The sequence below is a fragment of the Stenella coeruleoalba genome (assembly GCF_951394435.1).
Source record: "Stenella coeruleoalba genome assembly, chromosome: 2".
Lineage (NCBI taxonomy): Eukaryota > Metazoa > Chordata > Mammalia > Artiodactyla > Delphinidae > Stenella > Stenella coeruleoalba.
In genome coordinates this window covers 66,529,736-66,551,367 of record NC_137147.1, presented here as the reverse complement: position 1 = coordinate 66,551,367, position 21,632 = coordinate 66,529,736, and the positions used below count along the sequence as shown (strand labels likewise).

At 39.2% G+C, this 21,632-nt stretch overlaps 2 protein-coding genes across 13 annotated transcripts in view; one reads left to right on the top strand and one right to left on the bottom strand.

The window, feature by feature from the left end:
• AP4S1 (adaptor related protein complex 4 subunit sigma 1) overlaps nt 1-12,492 on the top strand; it is a 59,018-nt gene extending 46,526 nt beyond the window's left edge. For 3 of the 9 annotated variants that reach the window (XM_079906645.1, XM_079906646.1, XM_079906647.1), the window contains 2 exons: nt 2,760-2,771; nt 12,353-12,492. In XM_079906645.1, coding sequence (XP_079762771.1) covers nt 2,760-2,771; nt 12,353-12,481 — 141 coding nt within the window. In that variant the 3' untranslated portion in view covers nt 12,482-12,492. Of the gene's footprint in view, nt 1-2,759; nt 2,842-3,901; nt 6,434-8,201 lie in introns of those variants that run through there. The other 6 variants (XR_013825199.1, XR_013825200.1, XM_079906651.1 and 3 more) reach the window with 6 other exon arrangements.
• A 3,892-nt stretch (nt 12,493-16,384) lies between these two features.
• The window catches only part of HECTD1 (HECT domain E3 ubiquitin protein ligase 1), an 88,465-nt gene continuing 83,217 nt past the window's right edge, over nt 16,385-21,632 (bottom strand). For all 4 annotated transcript variants that reach the window (XM_079906435.1, XM_079906436.1, XM_079906438.1 and 1 more), the window contains exons 37-43: nt 21,296-21,433; nt 20,412-21,019; nt 19,346-19,424; nt 19,127-19,220; nt 18,270-18,420; nt 16,646-16,790; nt 16,385-16,534 (exon numbers count right to left, since the gene is read on the bottom strand). In XM_079906435.1, coding sequence (XP_079762561.1) covers nt 16,397-16,534; nt 16,646-16,790; nt 18,270-18,420; nt 19,127-19,220; nt 19,346-19,424; nt 20,412-21,019; nt 21,296-21,433 — 1,353 coding nt within the window. In that variant the 3' untranslated portion in view covers nt 16,385-16,396. The remainder of the gene's footprint in view (nt 16,535-16,645; nt 16,791-18,269; nt 18,421-19,126; nt 19,221-19,345; nt 19,425-20,411; nt 21,020-21,295; nt 21,434-21,632) is intronic.

Here is a 21,632-nt window from a genome sequence, read left to right as displayed (position 1 = left end):
ACCAGGGAAGCCGTGGCAGACTTCGTTACAGGGCAATCGACTAGCCTGTTTTCATTGCCTTAGTGCAGTTTGTTCTTAGAGTGTGGTTCCTGGACCAGCAGCATAATTATTACCTGGGAACTTGTTAGAAGTGTAAACTCTTGGCCTACGCCAGACTACTGAATCAGAAACTCTGGGTTGAGGCACAGCAAACTGTGTTTTAAGAAGCCTTCCAAGTGATTCTGATGCATGCTTAAGTTTGAGAACCACTGCCTTAATGCATGAGGCTTGCTGTCAGCTATTTCCTAATTCAGCGGTTGGAGCTGGGCAGCTGCCTAGTGGCCTGCGACATGGTAGTGCCTCTAGCTAGGAAGGGATTGGTGCCCTCCAAAGCTGAAAGAGCAAGAGGTCTGGCCATTCCAGAGACTGGCCTTGCAGGGACAGGGGGCATTGGGTCTGGTTTTAAAATCCATCTTCTTGGGCTTCCCTGGTGGCACGGTGGTTGAGAGTCCGCCTGCTGATGCAGGGGACACGGGTTCGTGCCCCGGTCCGGGAGGATCCCACGTGCCGTGGAGCGGCTAGGCCCGTGAGCCATGGCCGCTGAGCCTGCACGTCCGGAGCCTGTGCTCCGCAATGGGAGAGGCCACAACAGTGAGAGGCCCGCGTAATGCAAAAAAAAAAAAAAAAAAAAAAAAAAAATCCACCTTCTTATTGATTGCTTGGGGAGAGCACTATAGACCAGCACTTTCTGTCCAATAGAACTTTCTGCAGTGATAGAAATGTTCTCTATCTGTGCCATCCAATGTGGTAGGTGCTAAGCCACATGTACCTCTTGAATATTTGAAATGTGATTAGTGTAAATGAGGAATTGAAATTATAATTTTATTTAATTTTAATTGATTTAAATCACCATGTGAGGCAGGTGGTTACCATACGGACAGCATAGCTGTAGTTCCGGCTTATCTCCTGATGACCACTTTCTTAGACAGACTGGTTGCAAGTCAGGGTCTGTGATTCAGAGCTGGCCATGGTTAGTCACTTTAAGGGAACACCTATCAAGAAGAATATAATTTCCCAAAATAGCAATGTTTTAAACCTGGGAGAATAAAGCGTGGGTACAGGCACTATCATTGCTAAGGTTTTAAAAATTATTATATTCGGTAACTAAGAATAAATAGCAGGTTGCTGAATTTTAGCTGTTATTCTAGGGAGAGAGTCAGTGACCACATAAACCACAGAAGTAAAGATTAGGATTTAATTTAAGCCAGGTGATTATACAGGACTTGGAGAGTACTAAGGGATGACCTGGTTTAGGATGACAGTAGCAAAAAGAAGAAAAAGAGGAGAGAGAAGAGAACCCTGGGAAAGAAAATAGAATCTGTCCCACTCATGGAGAATGCCTTGTCATCTAAGATTTATTTTTAGGTTTGTGAGTTTTAAACAGTTTTTCTGGGGCTATTTTTAATCTTAGAGGTTCCAAATCTTAAATTTGGAGATCAATCTCATGCTGTCTGGGCTGAAAGAAGCATCTTAACATCACGTTTCAAAACAGAAAGCCATCCCAGTTAGCTTCCAGAGAGGCAGTTTTGCAAGAGATGAGGGCTGTTGCTGTTGAGGAAGCGGGATCAGAGTTGTCAGTGCTGCACTTGACAAACCTTAAGTCCTTTCAAAGATGAATTTAGCGCTTTCATCTTTTCTCCATCTATGACTTTTTCAGGACATAAACTTGTTCATTAAAAAAAATTAAAAATACATATGAGCAAAAAGAAAGGGTAGATCATCAGTGAGCATGCCGTTTATTGATACATACTGTTAGGTACATTGCCTTTTAGTCTTTATGTATCTGTATCTAACTATATCTATATCTATCTACATATATACAGGGGATAATGCTGTATATACCATTTTATGACTAGCTTTTAAATTTTTATTTATTTTTGGCTGTGTTGGGTCTTTGTTGCTATGCACGGGCTTTCTCTAGCTGCGGTGAGCAGGGGCTACTCTTCGTTGTGGTGCATGGGCTTCTCATTGCGGTGGCTTCTCTTGTTGTGGAGCACGGGCTCTAGGTGCGTGGGCTTCAGTAACTGTGGCTCATGGGCTCTAGAGTGCAGCCTCAGTAGTTGTGGCACACGGGCTTAGTTGCTCCGCGGCATGTGGGATCTTCCCGGACCAGGGCTCGAACCCGTGTCCCCTGCATTGGCAGGCAGATTCTTATCCCCTGCGCCACCAGGGAAGCCCCAGACTAGCTTTTTTATTTAACAGTATGTCAGGACTTATGTACCTATGTCATCATTTGTGGATTTGCTATAATTTATTTAAGTAGTCCCCTCTTGATAGACACTTAGCTTGTTTTCAGCAATTTGCTACTATAAATAACATTACCCTGAATATGCTGTCACACATCATTGTGCCGTTATTTAACTGTTCCCTTAGGAGAGACTTCTAGAAGTAAAACTGATGGATTCAAACTGTGTGCACATTATTACGATTTTGTATATACCTATCAAATTACCTATGATCTGTAAAGGTTGAATTAGTTTATTCCCTCTACACTCTAAAGGTGAAATGTTTTAGCCTATAAAAGTCCTCTAAACTGCAGCCTATTTTGTTTTTTTAAATCACTGTCCCAAACTCAGGGCCTTCCCGCACTCAGGCTTCTCCCTACAGAGCAGCCTCTCCCACCTGCTTTCAGGCTGGCAACCAGAGCAGCCGCTGTCTCTGCTAAGTGCATTGTGTCCCAGTGTCTCCTTCTCATCCTTGGACTCTTTTCTCTTTTCCAGAGTGAATTAGATGTATCCTTTTTCAGTGCTGTGAACCAAGTTTTCCATAGTGCTTGGCAAAGAACAGGCTAGTCTTGATCAAGTAAGTGCCATGGGGCAGGAAACCAATTCAGCCGAATCCAGAATTCAGAAGGCTAATCATCAGCAGCTCTGACAAGACAGCCGGAGGTACAGGTGCTTTGCCGAAACCCTCCACCCTTTTTCACAAAGACGATTCTTGTACTTTTCAGACGGGGCAATGCTATGGTGGTAGTTAATAATCACTCTTATATATTAATTTAACTTTTGCATATGGAATAGACTTTTGCAGAATTTAAATAACACAGCCAGAAAGTGCTTGGGCCTCCTGGAGAGAATGGATTTCCACAGCTCTAGGTATAAATCTCCAGAAATTCCCCACATGATCAGAAGAAGGCCTTCAGGGATGATAAACTGGAAGGTTAAAGAAATTGCCTGGCTTGTATTCATCTCCTTTTATAGCAGAGGAAGCTCTCCTTTTCTTCTCTTCTCCTTTTTAAATCAGAGTATCCAAGGGCCCCAAGAACAAGCATGATTTACTTAGAATGTTGCAGGCCTGCGGATTTGGGCAGGAGCCCACTGGGGTTCGTGTCAGTGCTCTGGAGGCAAGTTGTCTTTTAAGTTAATCTTTACTTCGGAAATCTGCTTACCACTTGAACGCAATAAATAGGTGTCCTTTGAGAAAACATCAGGCTTGAATATGAAATAGTAACATTAATTATAACAAATATATTAATTATAACATGTTTATGTGTGTGTATACACACACGCACACACACATACACACACACACACATACACACACACATACACATTAGATGCCTATGCCCAGAAACAGTATGCCAGTATATTCTGGGGAAATGGCCATTTACCTTTTACTATTGATAGAAAATGTCATGTTGATAAACTTGATTTGCAGGCTGTATTTGAAGCCTCTTTAAATCAGTTGGGGAAATCTGAGTGCCCTCTAGTGGTGAGTGACCTAAATCTGTGGTCCTTTTGACCTAGGAGACCCAAGACCAGGCTGTATATATATTAGGGTGTATTTTTATGCAGCATGTCACATTGCATTTTAACTAAGTCCTTTAAAGCAATTCAAAATAAATCTCTTCCTCCTTGTACAGGGTAATAAGAAAAATGACTTTTGATTTAAGAAGTCATCAGGAAGACAGCAAAAGCTAATAGTTACTTTACTGGGAATATAGATACCCAAGTTTTGCTTTCATTGCTGCTACCAACTGTCTGTGTGTATCAGACAAGACACATAACCCCCTCATCTCAGAATGACAGAATTAAACTAGAAGAGCCTTAACACCCTCTCAGCCTTAATGTTTGATGTTGCCATGACTAGGTAACTGAGCTATCTTACACCTAGAACAGGATGGGAAAGTCTTATAAGTCTAGATATTCAGAGAAGTAAAGTGAATCAGATATAGTAGGATGTGTATTATAGTTGGACTCAGTGTGTTGATGTGTCTTATATACTGACTAGGTGTTTATTAAAAGTAGAGATGGGTTTGTCTTTGTATCCCTCTAGTGTATAGCATAGGTCCATGTAATGAACTCCAGCATTCTTGTTTGAATTTAATTTTCACACCAAAGCACACAATTTTCATCCTTACCCTGCATTTTACTTAGTTTCATTTTTGCCTTCTCTTCCTCTCTGACCAACTTATATATTCCTGTTCTTGGGAAATACTTAGGCACATCCACCTGACAGATTAGGAATTTTGCATAATTTAGAGAAGGGAACTAAATCTCTCTAGACCTGGAAGTGTATGTCTGTGCTCAAGCTGTAAATTCACGTGGCCCTCCCATGGTCTAAAAGTGCAGCAGGGGGCAGGGCAGGCAGGGCATGGGGCACCTCTCTTCTATTGAGATTCTGAAAGAGTTTCTACCCTCAGCCATCTGAAAAAGGTCAAATTACAAACCCACGACTCGATTCTGTCTCATACATAGTTTTTTTGTTTTTTTTTTTTTTGGCCGGGCTGCGCAGCTTGCAGGATCTTAGTTCCCCGACCAGGGATTGAACCCAGGCCACGGCAATGGAAGCTCGGAGTCCTAACCACTGGACCTCCAGGGAATTCCCCACAGTTCTGTGTAACTGTCACGTTGAAGAAGTCCAGGGAAAACTTTACACATCAGTTTCTTAACAGTAAGACAAGGGAGCCTTTTAGAGGTGTGGCCTCACAGACAGACCGCATCACCACCCTGGTAGCATGTAACCAGGAACCTACCAGAGCAGCTAACATTGTGTCAGGGAAGCTTCCTTAGGCCTTGAAAGGTTGGACCAGCAGCTGATATAATTGCAACTTGGAACCGGTTCTCCCAACACTCAAGAGCACATAACCTTTGTGTTTGCTCAGATTAAGGAAGCCTTCCACGTCCGTCTGCTTGGAACAGACATGATTTAAGGCTCAGTCTTGTTGCAGCAACAGGAAGGTGGGAGTCCAAACCTTATGGAACTCCCAAGAAGCCCTTTACTCGCAGTCTTTCTCCAGAGACTTTACCGCCCTGCAGCCTTTTAAGAAGGGAGCGGTTTTCCAGAGCCTGTAGGCTTAGACATTGGGAAATTAAATGCATTGTTTACATTTTTCCCTAGTATGGGCTTGTTCTACTTCTAAGAAGACTAACGTCACAGAGCAAGGCAGATGGGTTATTAAAAAGAAATGACATAAGCTCAGGAAATCAGGACAGAAATTCTGGTTTGTTGAAAACCCTTCTACTAAGTGGAAACTCTCTGTTGCAGAGTAGTCTCAAGTGGGGCGGCCTGTACCCCGGGGACTGAGCACATCAGGACCTAAACCGTTCACGTGCGCTGAAGCAGCCCTGGTACCCTCTTTACATTCCACTCCACCCGCGGGGCTGAAATGTTGCCTGAGGACTTCTGTCGGGAAAGTTTGCCCTTCCTCATACTTCGGTAGACTTATTTAAGACTTCAAATTCCACGAATTAAGATAGTTTTTAGGAACCAACTGATGAGCTTCTCAATATGTGCTCAGCTCCAGAGCCCCAGGTTTGCCGGATTCTCCAGACAATTCATAATTCAAAGGAGCAGTCGGATCCCCTTCTGCTAAATAGTCAGAGGATGGCACCCACGAACAGTGCTGTGTAGAAGTCCAGTTCCTCCCCAGTTCAGTGCACACCTAATGTGTGTGAAGGCACCAAAACCCTTGACACCCCTTTTGGTATTTGGTGGCCTTAAAGAGGCTTAAAGACTCGGTTAATTTTGGCTAGAATGGAATGCAGCAGTACTGTCTTCAGACCCAGACAACCAGGGTCCCCTTCCTGGGCCCTGTGCTTTAGAGGACCCTACTCTAGCTCTCCTTCAGCAGCACCCCTCTCCATGGGGTAAGGATGCTTACCCAGAGCCGGCAGGGCCCCCCATCCACTCCTTGACCACCCTCCAGCACCTGGGTCCCCAGAATTTAGTGGGTACCTGGTCATCCCAGTGCCTGCTGCCAGGGCCTATGCAGGTCTCTTTACCACCCCAGGACTGGAGGCAGGAATAATAGAGAGGCTGGGATGGTAAGGGGGGTATTCCACATGCATGCCTGGGAGGAAAAGCCAGGAACAAGCTGGGGTTCCTATTTATATTCTTGTGCCCCCTCCCTGACAAATATAGGATAGCTCTAGAATCCAGAATGTTTTCTTCATTCAAAAATATCTTAAAAAAAAATCTTCAGAACACTCATGTTTTTACTTTGTAAGTCCTTAAAGTCCAAAAGCTTGAGCAATTAATTCTAGAGCCTAAAAGCTCACATGCGTGATGTGAAACATGCTCTCTTTACTGAAGTTGAGGGTGGGCGAGTAGGAAGGGCCTCCATCCTCTTGCACTCTCTATGACTCAGCTAGTTATCTACCAGGGTGTGCCCTGGAAGACTAAAAGCACCCAGCCAACAGTAAGAGCACCGCTAAGATTTGCAGTCAGGCCCTGATCAGGCCCCAGGCCCAGTAGGGGGACGTCTATCTGTCGTTCCTTCATTACTTTCCTAAAATCCCAAACACCTTTAGAGGTCCAGAAACTAGAACAGGGCTTCTCCAAATAGGAGATAATTTCAGCCTGACTTAGTGAGAAATCACAAAAGTAACTTGTTCAACTAGGAGCTATGGAAATACTGACAAGAGGACCAAAGATATTCTCTAGGGAAACCATCCAACACTGAAGTGGCAGCTTCCAGAGGAACTGGAATTTTCTCGATGGTCTCTCAGAAAGTTAAAATAATTAATTGTTATTACAAAAGGATTTCTTTTGAGGTATGGTGGAGCATGTGACTACATCAGGAATAGCGTGATCATATCAGAAAGGAGTAAACTAGCTTTCCTCTCCCTGAAGGTTACTTTTGGAGTCATAGGGTTTGACTGCTTTGGAGTTGGAAGAAAACTACACAATCATCAAGTTAAAATCTCACTTTTTAGACAAAGAGGCTGAGGCTCAGAGACCGATACCAGTTCTGTAGCTCTATGGATTGATTGTTCCAAACTACAGAGCTACTTTGGCACAGAGCTGGTACTGGTCTCCGGGTTTCCAGAGCCTTTGATTCTAGGGCTACAAATGTGATTTAAGATTAAATTTGACACACTTTTTGAAAATTCATAATCATCTGGAGTAGATTGTAGCAAATTAGTCTCTAAGAAAACATTTATAAAGTGCCTGGCACCATGCTGTCTTGGTGTTTCCTGAATTAGGGAAGAAGTTTTAGAGAAACCCTCGTCTTCGGTCGGAGGAGTCATAAATAATGAAAAATTCTGAAGCGAATACCTGAATGTCTTGATAAGAGCATGCTTTCCAAAAGCGACGTTCACGTCAGAGATTCCTAAACATCTTTTCCTTTTGAAAATATGTCCATTGAAGCAGGGCTGCAAGAGAAGAGAGCAGGCCCCTGGGCCCAAGGGAATGTGTGCAGCTGGTCCAGTCTTTGGGAAGGGCAGGCAAGGAGGGGTAAGGGGGCCACAGCCCTCTCCAGCATGAGAGTTCTAGTCAAGTCATGAGTGATGAGTCTCAGAATTATGAACAGTCTCCAAGGGAGTCAGCCGTTCACCTGGGAAAGGGATGTGAAAGTTCCAGATTAAACAGTTCTGCCTTCCAGGCCATTTTGGCCCTCCCTAGCCTTAGCCATCTCTCTATATCCTTTAAGTGTGTTTCTGAGTCCTTTAGGTGCCATATTCATCCCCTACTATTCCTCCTATCCCTCTCTCCAGGTCCCTCTGCCTTACCCCCACTCCTTCTGTTCTATGCTTCTGGGTTCTGTTTTACTCAGGAATAGTGGCAGCAAGCTATGAGAAGCAACAGAGAATCTGGGGGAAAAAAAACAAGAGAATGACAGGCTCATTGACCCCAGTGCTGACTGATATTTGTGTAATTTTACATAAGCCTATATAAACTTAAAAAAAATTACACTGGGATGTCTTTGTTGCTTTCAGAATATGAATGGATCTTTCAGGAAAACCTACTTAACAACAACAATAAAAAACCACTCCTTGGGGCTTCCCTGGTGGCGCAGTGGTTGAGAATCTGCCTGCCAATACAGGGAACACGGGTTCGAGCCCTGGTCTGGGAAGATCCCACAGGCCACGGAGCAACTAGGCCCGTGAGCCACAACTACTGAGCCTGCGCTCCGCAACAAGAGAGGCCGCCATAGTGAAGAGGCCCATGCACTGCGATGAAGAGTGGCCCCCGCTCGCCACAACTGGAGAAAGCCCTCGCACAGAAACGAAGACCCAACACAGCCAAAAATAAAAATAAATGAATAAATAAAAGATTACTATTAATAAAAACAAAAAAACAACCAAAAAAACCCCACTCCTTTTCAGTGACCTAATTAACTAAAGGCCATACTAAGCCTAAAAGTGAACACAAGACTATTACAAGGAGAGTATATCCAGAACTATGCAGAATCTTCATGATAATCTTCCATACAGTAGCATGTGATTTTCAGTGGGAAATGTGAACACATTGGCTCTTTGCAACTTACCTAATTCCATGGGCAATTGAGTTAAAGTATAAAAAAAAAAGAGAACACGTTTTTTCCCCACCGTACTTAAAGAACTTTTTCTTTTTCTTTCTTTTTCTTTCTCTCTCTCTCTCTCTCACTACGTTGGGTCTTCGTTGCTGTGTGCGAGCTTTCTCTAGTTGGGGCGAGCGGGGGCTACTCTTTGTTGCGGAGCATGGGTTCTAGGCACGTAGGCTTCAGTAGTTGTGGCTCTCGGGCTCTAGAGTACAGGCTCAGTAGTTGTGGCGCACAGGCTTAGATGCTCCATGGCGTGTGGGATCTTCCCCGGCCAGGGATCAAACCTGTCCTGTGTCCCCTGCATTGGCAGGTGGATTCTTAACTACTGCACCACCAGGGAAGTCCGAGCTAGAATCTTAAAAGAAAAAAAAAAAAGAAAAGAAATCAAATAAGACAAGGGATCTGAGGCCAAAATCTAGAATTAGAAAGTTTAGTTTCTAGGCTGGGCTCTTCCTTGGAATTGCTTTTGAGGTCCCATTAGAATGTATGCTGCTCAGTTTTCTCTTATTAAAGGAGAACTAGACCACCACAGTGGTGTTAAAATACCATGATGAAAAAGTGCTTTATGATCCAGAGATCAAAATTCCAATGTATGAACCAGAAACATTTCAATCACTCTAATTAAAAAATTGATTTCAAGTGGCACTAATATTACTGAGGTCCTACGCTATTCAGCTCCAATCCACATTACATAGAAATTCAGAAAGGCTCTAGGTTTCTGGGTTGGGAGAAAGTGGGGCTTTATGAATCTGTTCTTTAAGAGGCTCTTTCTAGTTCATATCAGCTCCAACCTTAGGGTGCCCATGAAGGTAAACAAGTTTCCTCAGGGATCTTTAAGTCAGTTGAATTCAGTAAAACCTAAGGTTGGACCCTCTTAAACTAGTCATTCTCAGCTCATCACCTTAATAGACCAACAGCTTGTGCCTTTCTTGCTTCCTCCTATTCCAAATGTCAGGGCTAAAGTGTGTTTGCCTCTGCTTATTGCCACGGGACTTGGCATATAGGGCATTTTTTGGTCCCTGCTCACCTGGCTTGTAGCCCAAATGCCATTACTCTTGGCTTTTCCAGTGTGCACAAGTAACTCATTAACCAAATCAAGATGTGAACAACAGCTGGATTCTTATTTTCAAGAAGCCACATGATTCCAAGGGGAAATCAGTTTTCAGGCTTTTGCCTCACATTCGATTTGGTCTGTGGTTTCCCTTTATAGTGCCAGAAAGTTGCATGATTATTAGAGGTTTCAGCCAGATACTCAGATAGACAGGCAGTCACATGCCCACAGTACCAAATGCCCTCACTGAGCAATTCATGTTTCCAGGATGTTGGGAAATTCAGACTTGCTGAAGGACCTTGTCCTTGCATTGTGAGGATGTCAGTGGTTGATATGATTCAGCAGTAAATTCTAATCTGAATTGCAAAACATTGAGCTAGTTGTTCAAGGGGACATCTGAATTGCTGACCATATTCTTGCCAAAGATGGAGCAGTCTTCAGAGCAGCTTGATCCCTGCATCGATTCAAATAGAATAGATTAAAATGAGATCTCCTTCTACCTCAGAATCACCCTGGATGGGTTGACATTTTCAAAGGCACTAGGCTTTAAACAACAAGGTCCTATTGTATAGCACAGAGAACTATATTCAATATCCTAAGATAAACCATAATGGAAAAGAATATTTTAAAACAGAATGTATATATATGTGTATAACTGAATCACTTTGCTGTACAGCACTAATTTCCACAACACTGTAAATCAACTATACTTAAAACAAAACAAAAAACCTTGACACCAAAAAAAAAAAAAAAAAAAAAAAAAGGCACTAGGCTTTCATTGCCCTTAGTGAATACAACAGGGGGATTCTACAGGGCATTTTTTTCATGCAGTCACCTGTGCTTCCCAGCTCTGCCTTCCTTTATACCTGGCTGTCATTCCTACCATGTTCTGGCTTCTGGGTCTGGTGAAGAGGATTAAGTCAAGCGCCTAATATTCCAGTCCCAATTTGGCCATGGACAAAGCAATCATCCATCTAATTGGAAGATATTATTAATAGGTATAACAGAGTAAAGCTTTTTTTTTTCTGGGTCACTTTAGGACAGTCCCCATGGGCTCCTGAAAAAGTTTATTCTGCTGGAGAACTATTCGCACAGAGCTTAATGAGGTATTAACACAGAGCCTAATAGAAACTTAAAAGTCATTCACAGGATTGTCTCATTCTCTATAGATGTACTTTACTAAACAAATACAATAGACTTGAACGTCTGGAATTATTGGGAAGGAAAATCAGGTGGTAATGGCTCATTTTACAAAGATTCACTAATTATGAACTCCCATAGTGCATTTAATCACTCGCTTGTTGAATGAAGTTTGCCTATTTGAAACAATCTGTCAGCTGTTTTTTGTTTTGTTCTGTTTTTTTCTAAACAGACCAGGATTGTGCTCTTTAGTGATGGAAACTTTAGTAAAGCATAGAATTTAGAAACGTTCAACCATTATCATCTTCACTCTCAAGAGTTTCTCTCTTCCAGAACAGGTCAGTTCTCTCTTCCAGTTCAATTTCACAAAAGAAAAGTTAGGTACTCAAATGAAGGGACTACTGGAGGAAGGACTTGGCTCTAATTAGCTAGACATCATAGTCTAGCAGTGTTTTCTTCTTCTCCCATGCCCTGTACTAACTTTCCAATAAGAACGTCAGTAATCTAAAGTGGCTCCATAATTCTCAAATGAGTATTTTTAGAATGCTCCATTTATAAGAGGTACTCTCCTGAAAATCGGAATTTTTATCTCCTTGGGAATTAAGTCAGCATTGCCTTTTCTTCATTCATTTCTCCTCGTGGTTATTTTTTTCTTTTAGCCTGTCTGACACAAAACATGCTCAAGGTGCAGTACTGTAAAGGCATGTGTTTTGGGGTGGAGGTTTGAGGGCGGAGGGAGAATGTATACTCAGCAGCCTCAGGCCTCTCCTGGGAAGTCTGGAAGCAGAGCAGTTAAGCCCAAACTTTCGGTTTAAATTCCAGCTCTGACAACTACTAGCCATGTGACCGTAGGCAATGGCTTTGAGCTTGTTTGTTCCTGTGTAAAATGAGGATAATGTTAGCATGTACATCACCGAGTTGTAGAGAAGACTGAAATAATACATGTAAAACACTCAACACAATGCCTGGAACACAATGAGTATTCAATAAGTCATGGCTATTACTGTTGTTATTATTGTCTGGGAAGACATTGTTCTTGAGGTCAGGTCACACTCTTACCAAAATTTACTTGCTTTGTTCTCCAGCTCTTAGTAGAGATTCCGTCTCCCTCTGGCTAAAAGGTATAGCTGTTCCATTTCTATGTCTATTGTCCAGTTAGTTAGCCTAGCCAAGGTGAAATTAGGTATATATGTGTACATGAAGGTAATAATTTCTAATATAAATACCAATTTTAATTTCAGGAATTCTGTTAAAAAAACACAAAACCTTCATGCTTAGACTAATTTACACTGGAAAAATTCCAGGCAAAGTCATAAGTTATTATTTACCGAAAGTTAACATTTTTATAACTAATTTCCTTAATATGACCCTAGATAATGTTTAATTTGGATAAAGTACACATCATTTTGGATGAGATGGTGTTAAATGGCTGCATTGTGGAAACGAATCGGGCAAGAATTCTTGCCCCTCTACTAATTCTTGATAAGATGTCAGACAGCTGAAAACAGAAAGGCTCTGCCAGACAACATCGACTTACAGGAAATGAGGACACCATGGAATACCTCTCAACATCACTAGCCCAAAAGATTCTGGAAGACCAAACACTGCAAAATGGGCTGTCCTTCCAAAGACATTTAAAATAGGTGTTTTCCACAGTTCCTAAACGGAAAACAAAACTATTTTAAAACATGATGCACAAAGAAAATTTTTCTCTAAACGGAGAGACAAGTTTTATTTTCTGAACATAAACATTTTTTTCTCACTTGTTTAGATTTTGTGGAGTACTGAGGGAAACTCTTTTGGTCTCTGCTTCCCTTTGCAAAGGGATAAATTCAGGAACAGCATCATGGGGTGGGAAGAAAATGTGGCACCTCTCTGTTGGCCAATAAACTTTTAAAATTGACTTGAACATGCAGAGCACTTTGAATAATACTGTTTTCTGAATGCTATCTTTTTCCTTAAAGTCAAAATGTGTGTACCTAATGAAAATTGCAGAATCAAATATTCTTTGCCAGTTTCTAAAAGCCTGATATCCATTTTATGGGTACTTGGCAATTACAAAGACATCATGTAATTAACTCTATAGAGAATGTTACTACCTAATAATGAATCGCTAAGACAACCATTATAGCTATCCTATATGCCATATTGTAAAGAGTTAGTCTTATTATTAAACTTATTTGTAAATGAAATTTAGTTCGAAGTTTAAAAACAGAATGCAAGAGAATATATCTCTGTTCAGGTTGCCATGAAATGACTCTGTCTTCCCCTCCCTTTTATTCCTTCAACCCCTTCTCCTGGAATGTGTTGAAGCAAAGAAAACTGCTAAGTCACTATAGAAGAGCAATGCTCTGATCCTCCCAAACCTTTCTGTATATATGCTTTTGCTTCGTTAACAGTAGGAGATACAGAGCTGTCTTAAGTAAAAGCATGTTCATGTGCATGTTAGGGTAGGAGGGCAAGTACATTGGAGGACACAGAAATATAGTCTTGATACATGAAGACACTGTGCCATCCTATGGAATTCCAAGAGTTCTTTCACCTACAACACTCTGTCCTCCAGAAGAGGACATAAATGGGCATTCTAGGCAGTAATTCATTCAGTACTGTTTGATTTCTCTCCCTGTCTCGTGTGTGTATAGGAGGGATTTTGTTTAAATTCTCTATGTGTTTGTAAAACTTCACTTACATATTTCAAAGTTTGCATCTACCAGGCAACCAATGAATAATGGACTCCAAAAGCAAACCTTAGTTGTTTTGGACTCATTCAGGAAAGCAGAGGAAAGGCTTCTGACCTGCCAGAACAGTGAATGGTATGCATTAAGTAGCCAAGGTCTGGGGAAAGCCCAGTCTAGATCAAAGTGCTTTGGAGGTCTTTCTGAGACATAATTAGTTGGGAAACACTGGCCTAGTTGGTAGGCACTTAATCAGTAGCACATTCGGGTAACTGCTGAAACTGGTACACCAGAAGTAACTAGGGAGTGAATAAAATTAATTTTGGGGTCACACCAAAATAGCATTCAAATAACATCTTGGCACAGATTTTAGTACCTTGAGAGAATAACGATTAAAAAAAATACTAGGTAGATACCACTGGAAAAAATACTCCAGAGGCTAGTGTATGTGAAGACCCAAGTAGATGTCTCACAGTACTTGACTTATACACGAAGTGAACTCTAATGTGACTCTCTGTTGTGTGACAGGCTGTGTCATCAGGTTTATTGCTGAACTTCAGGTTTATTGCTGAACTGTGACTACCAGCGTTAAGTGATTTTCAGACTCATGAAATTTATGTCTCAGACTTTTAGTTCTACAGGAAGATTCCTGACATTTCAGAGTTACTCACTGTATAAGACTCATCAACTTTACCTGCTGTAGCAATGTGCTAGACCAGGATTCAGCAAACCTTTTCTGCAAAGGACCAGACAGTAAATATTCTAGGCTTCGTGGCCCATATGGTCTTTGCTGTAACTACTCAGTTCTGCCACTGTAGTGCAAAAACGAGCCATAGATTATACATAAATAAGTCAGCATGGCTGTGTTCTAATAAAACTTTATTTCTTTATGGATACAAATCTGAATTTCATAAAATTTTCACATAAGATATTATTATTCTTTTTTATTTTTTTCAACCACTTAAAAATTTAAAAACCATGTTTAGTTCATGGGCCATACAAATGCAAACGGCAGGCCACAGTTTGCTGACCCCTGTGCTAGAATAGTCTTGGTAAAAGCTGGCTACTGACAGACATTTTAGATACTTAAATAATACACATAAACTGGGTATTAATTCTACTGCTAGTGTAAAGTTCTAGTCATGCATCCATGTATTGAGACAATCACCACCACTGTTTTCTGGATTAAAGCATAGGTCATACATTTAAATATTGCTATTATGTTTTATTTTAACTTTTATTCTCGCAGAGAACTGTGAAGCTAACAATAAGGTAAAGTAAATGCTGCCTCTGATTACATAGTCACAACATTCTCATGCAGAGAACAGAAACACTACTCAAATGATTGACTGCAATGGGAGAAATCTCTTCTAATGTAGAAAGGGAACGTACCTTTTAAACAGGTAAATTGTGGGCAATTCCAAAAAATGCTTTTCACGCCTATAAAAGCCATTTGGCTAAATCAGACCTAGTGACATTTCTTTTACCTAGATGCATAGATATGATAAGTCACAGGAAAATGGAAATATAGCCCCTTTTCAAAACCAGGAAATAGCATTATCCCAGTGGTTTCTTTTCACACTAACACAACATTCAAAAATCATTCTTGGATCTTAGACTTACACGTCACTGAAGATACAATGGTAAGTAGCACATTTGGTGTTTAAAAAATTAACACAAATAACTTGGCTATTTTTACCTGAAGAATACTTTAAAGACAGAACACAAGAGTTGGATCACAAGCATGTGAACATATATTTCTCCTAGCTTTCCAGTTTCAGTAAGTGTATTTACACAGAAAAATACATTTCTTCATGTAGTAGTTTCAAAAAACTATATATCTCAATGATTCAAAATGAAAAGTATACAGTTAAGCTCTTAGGTCTGATGGCTGCAGTGAAACAGTCACATGACACAGTTTTGTACGCTGCAAACATTTTAATGATTATTGTTGAGAATACATTTTGGAAATTTTTTTACTTCAAACTGCAACAAGTTAAATAAATGTTTATAATATACAAAGAAAATACAACCAAAAGTAAAACTTGCTTTAAGTGTGCCTTGCACCTAAACCAGTGTTTTCTCCCCCCCCTTAATATATCTTTATTTTTGAACTGCACAAACACACTTAAGAATTTGAATTTTATAGTATGGCATTTAGGAAATAAAAATATACTCCCCACCTCAAAGAAATAAAAAGGCTGTGCATGATTATATGCCAAACAAAAGAGAGAACACTAGATATACTCTGATAGTGCAGGCATCATTAAAAAGGAAAAGAAAAAGCTTGAGATGCTCATTAACTCTCTATGTTTTAAGGAAGCAGGATTTTTGACCAAGTAGCTTAAAAGCCAGCAAAACAGGCATCAGTGATGGCAACTGTAGTGTATGAAGTATGAAATGACAAACTTTACACAAATACACTGTTAGAAATTTACCAATGAACACTGAAGATCTGAGAAGCTGCTCTTTGGAACAGTCAAGTAGGACCACCTAATTCCAGTCACATAAGCCCTTGTAGCAACACAAAGTGTTCTGTGCTATATACTTGCTGGCTGGATAGTTAAAGGATTTGTTTTGTCATTAGCAGCTAACGAACTTATTCCATGTGTTCTTAAAGCCTTAATGGTGGAAAAAAGGCAAGTGTCATTAGCATGGAGGATCATATACTTCTCTGCACACAAACACAAGAGGCTTCACTAGAATTTTAAGTCTCTGATGTCTCCCATTGCACTTCAAAGCTCAGTTGAGATGAAAGCCTTTCTCCATTGTAGCAGCTAGCAGGCGCTCTCTCATGATCTCCTCCGAAGAGTATTCCGGCAACTTTAGATAATGTACACACGTATTCACTGATGGGTAGCTTGCATCAGTAGCATCAACCTACAGAAATAGAAGTGAAAATAACAGAAGACCATGACTTTAAATATGTATTTCTTTCAACCCTTAAGTATCTTAATTCCATTTAGATTCCCCAGTAGCTAGAGTTTGTACCTTGCGTACAACTGTGAGCCTAGGATGCAAGTTAGCCAGTCCACCTGGGGGTAGAGTTGAACAACCAGTGGTAAACTGCAGGAATGCCTTCCTCTCATCTGAAGACATGCCACATAAAACCCTCACAAACCTAAGGAAACCTGGGCTAAAAGAAGAAAAATAAAGTTATATTGATTTGATAGCTGATTTAAATGAAAAATACTACCATTACTGTATAAGCCAGCAATAACCCTAAAAACGAATATCCGCATGTTGGAAGAACAACACTGTCTAGACTCTTGGGTAAGTATGAAATAAGCTGATATAAACTACTTGAAAAATACCCTTCAAAGACTGATACAGACAGACTGAAACACTGATGGAGTATAGGAATCAAATATGCAACAAAGGCAGCAAATCAGAAAAGCTCAAGATGCACATGCATAATTCACCCAAATATGGCTAAACTAGCAACAGGGATCTGAAATAATACATTTTTGTTACAGTGAAATAAAGTATCACTATATGCTACAACATGGATGAATTTCATAATTATAATATTAAATAAAAGAAACCAGACCTTAGAGAATACATACTGCATGATTTCGTTTACTAAAGTTCAAAAAGCAAGCAAAATTAATCAATGGGAATAGTGATTTAATGACTAGAAAAGAATAAGATGGGGATGGGGACTTCTAGAGTTGTTTCTTGTTCTGGGTACCAATTATACAGGTGTGTCCATTTTGTGAAAATTCTCCAGGATGTATGTGCAATTTGTGTACTTCTGTTATGCTTCAATAAAAACTTACTTAAAAAAAAAAAAGCTATATATACAATGTCATTTAAGTTTAAAATAATAATACTTTCTCATTTACATCACTTTGAAAACTTTAAAATACAGGGCTTACAGTCTTAAAAAATGTCAGTGGTATGAAAGAAAAAACATCCGAGGAACTGTTGATTAAAACCATATCACAACTAAATACAATCTCCTGACGGGGGAGAATGGGAGTGAAGTGAGTGCTATTAAAGATATCGCTGGAATAATCAACAAAGCTGGAATGTAGACTATAGATTAGCTAATAGTACGGAATCACAAATCTGCTAACTAGTATGGCTACGTGGGAGTATGGCCGTATTCTGAGGAATGTACACTAATGTATTACAGAGTAAAGGTACAACATATATGCAACATATCCTCAAATGGTTCAGAAAATGTGTGTGTGTGTGTGTGTGTGTGTGTGTGTAAAGAGATAATGTAAAAGAAATACAGCAAAACGTTAAGTACTGGTGATTCTGGTAAAGGATATATAGGAATTCTTAACTATTCTTCAACTTTTCTGTAAGATTGAAATTATTTGAAAATAGAGGTTAATATAAAAGCAATAAAGCCTAAGGGTTTACAAATGACGCAATTTTTAAAATGATGAACAGTTAAAACACAGTGAGAAAAGGAATGTTAAACATCAGCCAAGATGACTTTTTGTGTGAACTCAGCCTTATCAGTGAATATACATCTTGGTAACGGTGAGACTTAACTCCTTTCTCATTTTATACATATAATTCACTGAGTCATTTAGAGAACCCGCCATTTGATTTTGGGACATAAACAATTTGTTAATCTTAGAAAATAACCAACACATACCTATCACGTGTATAACCCAACTTAGGTTCGGTATAATTAATAATATCCTCTGCTGCCCAGGATGGCGACTGATTTCCACAAAGAATCATTTGGACTTCTTCATGGCTGAAGGAACTTAATTTCTCCATTGGAAAAACTTTATTAAACCCATCTACATTACACACACAGCAAAAAAACAAAAACAAAACACACAACTCAGTTTCTAAGTTATAATTTCAAAATAACAAATTTCAAATCAAGATACTCAACTAAATGGATAGAAAGAAGATAAATATTAATAAATATTTGAAAAAGCAAATATAAATGAAAATAGCTTGAAATAAAAACTGTGCTAGGGTTTTAAGTACAGAAATTTTTGCTTATTATCACAAATGTAGACAGGGAGAGAATATTCAGACACTATGGTCAGTAGCCAAATTCTAATAATTTCCCAATCAGTTCTTATGTCATACAAGCCAGCCAAGGCTATGTTCTCATTTTTAAAAATAGTAAGTGATAAACAGTCCAATGTATTTTGCGTCAATCTTTACTTGAAGAATTTAGATTCTAACATAGTTTAACTCATCTTGATCATGTAATATTGAAAGTATGCAACAATATTATATCCACTTACAAATGAAAAAACAGAAGCCAAAAGTGGGTCCCTCATTACTCAGGAGGACCAAGCTGAGGGTATGCTACAGCTTGAAAATGTTCCAACCTGTTCTGAGTACTCTGCAGGACCTAACTGTTGGGAAGACAAAAAACTAGACGGCAAATCTAGAGATTACTAGCAATTTTTGAGCATAGCAGTACCTTAATTTCAGCTGTCTCAAAGTAAAAGGAGAGGGATTCAACTAAAGAGCCTTAAAAATTACCTCTAAAGGCTTCCATCTGTTTCTGAATACCCATATGCATACAAAAGTCAAACATCAAATCCACATATTCTTCTGCATTATCCATTGTTACCATCTGCAAAGGAAAATTTGTCAACGTAATTGTTAATATCTAGGAATATTTCAGTAGCGCCTAGTACAACTGGCCTCATTAAGAGGAATTTTCTGGACCTACAGATATATCAAAAGCAAAATTTGTACCTCATCTTCACCACTTGGCTTCAGATCCACAGCTGTAAAACCATATATTCTTGAGGAAGGGCAAAACTGGAAATTTAAACTGGGAGGACAGAAAAGGATTAGATTAACATTCAGCTACCATTGGTGTTTAATTTTTAAAACACTGCCGCCAAAACCATGGGCACCTCCCCCAACAATAACAAAATCACTATACCAGCTTAGATATTAAGTATGGGGCCTTTTAAAATGCAAAACCGTGTGCCCAAAAACTATCTGGCCAACTGTTTACCAAACCTGGCTTTGCAGGCATTTCATGAAACACCACCTTTCATGTTTTACTTCCTCCTTAGGCACAAAATTAATCAACTATGGATTTTTGTAATGAATTATGGTAGCAACATGTTTACAAGTTATTTTTGCAAAAGAAACTTTTTTTTTTACTAAAGTTGTTCATGCTCTGTTTTTACCCCCGCCTCAAGTCAAACCTTGAACATACGAACAACTTATCAAACACAACTTCTCAATGTTATCATCAAAGAAAGAAGGAAGGAAGGAAGGAAAAAAATGACAGCAAAGCCTCGTAGTCAATCCAAAAATCACAGTTTAACATACCAAGGGTATAATAATTACACATATATAAATTAATAGAATTTTATCAAAAGATCTACAGCATCTGAGTTAGTTAATGCAGCCACTGGGGATAAGGCTTACATACAAAGCAAACTATTCTGAGGTTTTTCAAGTAGGCTGTATATATCAATTAGCTAATGAATTTGTCAAAATATTATTGGCTTTGGACTGTTTACACAAGATATATATAGTTATCACATTTGATAAATCAGATAATCTTTCAGATGTCTGATGATTAATAAACTATATTCTGGTATTCTGAGTGCTCTCTTTATAATATTAACAAATCAAAGGATCAAATCAAAAATCGATATTTCCTGTAGCATCTTATTATTGTTAACAGACTGTATATTCATATATTGCAAATCAGTGAAGACAAAGGAACAAAAGCTTTAGAATTTATTCATCCATTAGGTTGAAGAGTATATATATCTATATATACACACATAAAGCTTACCCTAAATCCTCTATGCTAAGTGGAGGCCCAGAACCTGATGGATTCTTCAGCACTAGTTCTTGTAATTTTGTGTTCTTCTCATCTTCAGAAAGACCTTTGTTGCTTAAAATCTGGCGCCTCTTGATAGCAAGGTCTTTAATTTCTTTTAAAAATCTGGCTCTGTGTGGGTTTACTAGTTCAAAGTCTTCCCAAGTTAAAATTCCATTAAACCAAGCTGGGGGTTTTGGTTTGGGGGGATCTAGAATAAATTCTGATTTTGAATCCTCTTCAAAGCTTCCTACTGAGAGTGAATCATGACCTTCTTCTGTAGAGGCTTCAGACTGACTTTCAGTACAGTGTAAGTCTCTATCACCTCGTGACTCATAAATCAGTTTACTCATATTGCTTTTAATGTCACCCATACACATAAGTTTAAAGAAAGGTTTAGAAATAGGTAAATCCACAAGTCTATTGTCTTGAATGCATTTGGCCAAGAAAATTCCAAGGAAATGAAAGAGTTTTGTGATCCTTTCAAGCTCATCACTATCTTGTGGAAATGGAGCTGTAAACAGTCCACATGATCTCTGAACATAGTATCCAGGAGGTTTCAATCCACCTCCAAGATCGACCTAATTTTTTAGAGGGAGAAATGCAAAAAAAAATGAAAAGATCCATAAACATTAAACATCTTAATTCAGCTATCTAAAAGTATCTATAAACACATTTTATTAAATAGGTTTTATAGACTAAATTTTACCCTTTAAAAGCATTTTAATAGTATCAGGATTATTCAATAATAAAAGTAGAGTCAGAAAACCTGGCTTACATTCTGGAAGCATAACTGATTTTTAACTTTCTAAAAGCAGAATCGCAAATCAAATCACAAAATGGGAAGTATATCTTACATGACGAGATTCATCATCTGGAAAGTTATCATCACAAAGCCAAGCTCCCAAATCAGTTCTCTGGAATTCTGCTGCCACCAGAGCATAAAATTCTAATGTGGGCCCCAAGCCAGTTCCTTCTTCTCCTAAAAATTCAACCTAAACATGAACAAATAAATTATGGGGGAAAGTAAGCTTAAAAAAATTTTTAATGATCCCATTCTTGCCAAAATCCAGTCCTACTGTAATATACTTTTTTTTATAGTAGCAGTATAATATAAGCCACACAGAAGTTTTTATTCCAGTTTTTCTAAAGAGAAATTTGATTTGTTGTACGCTATTCCATACTTAGACACTG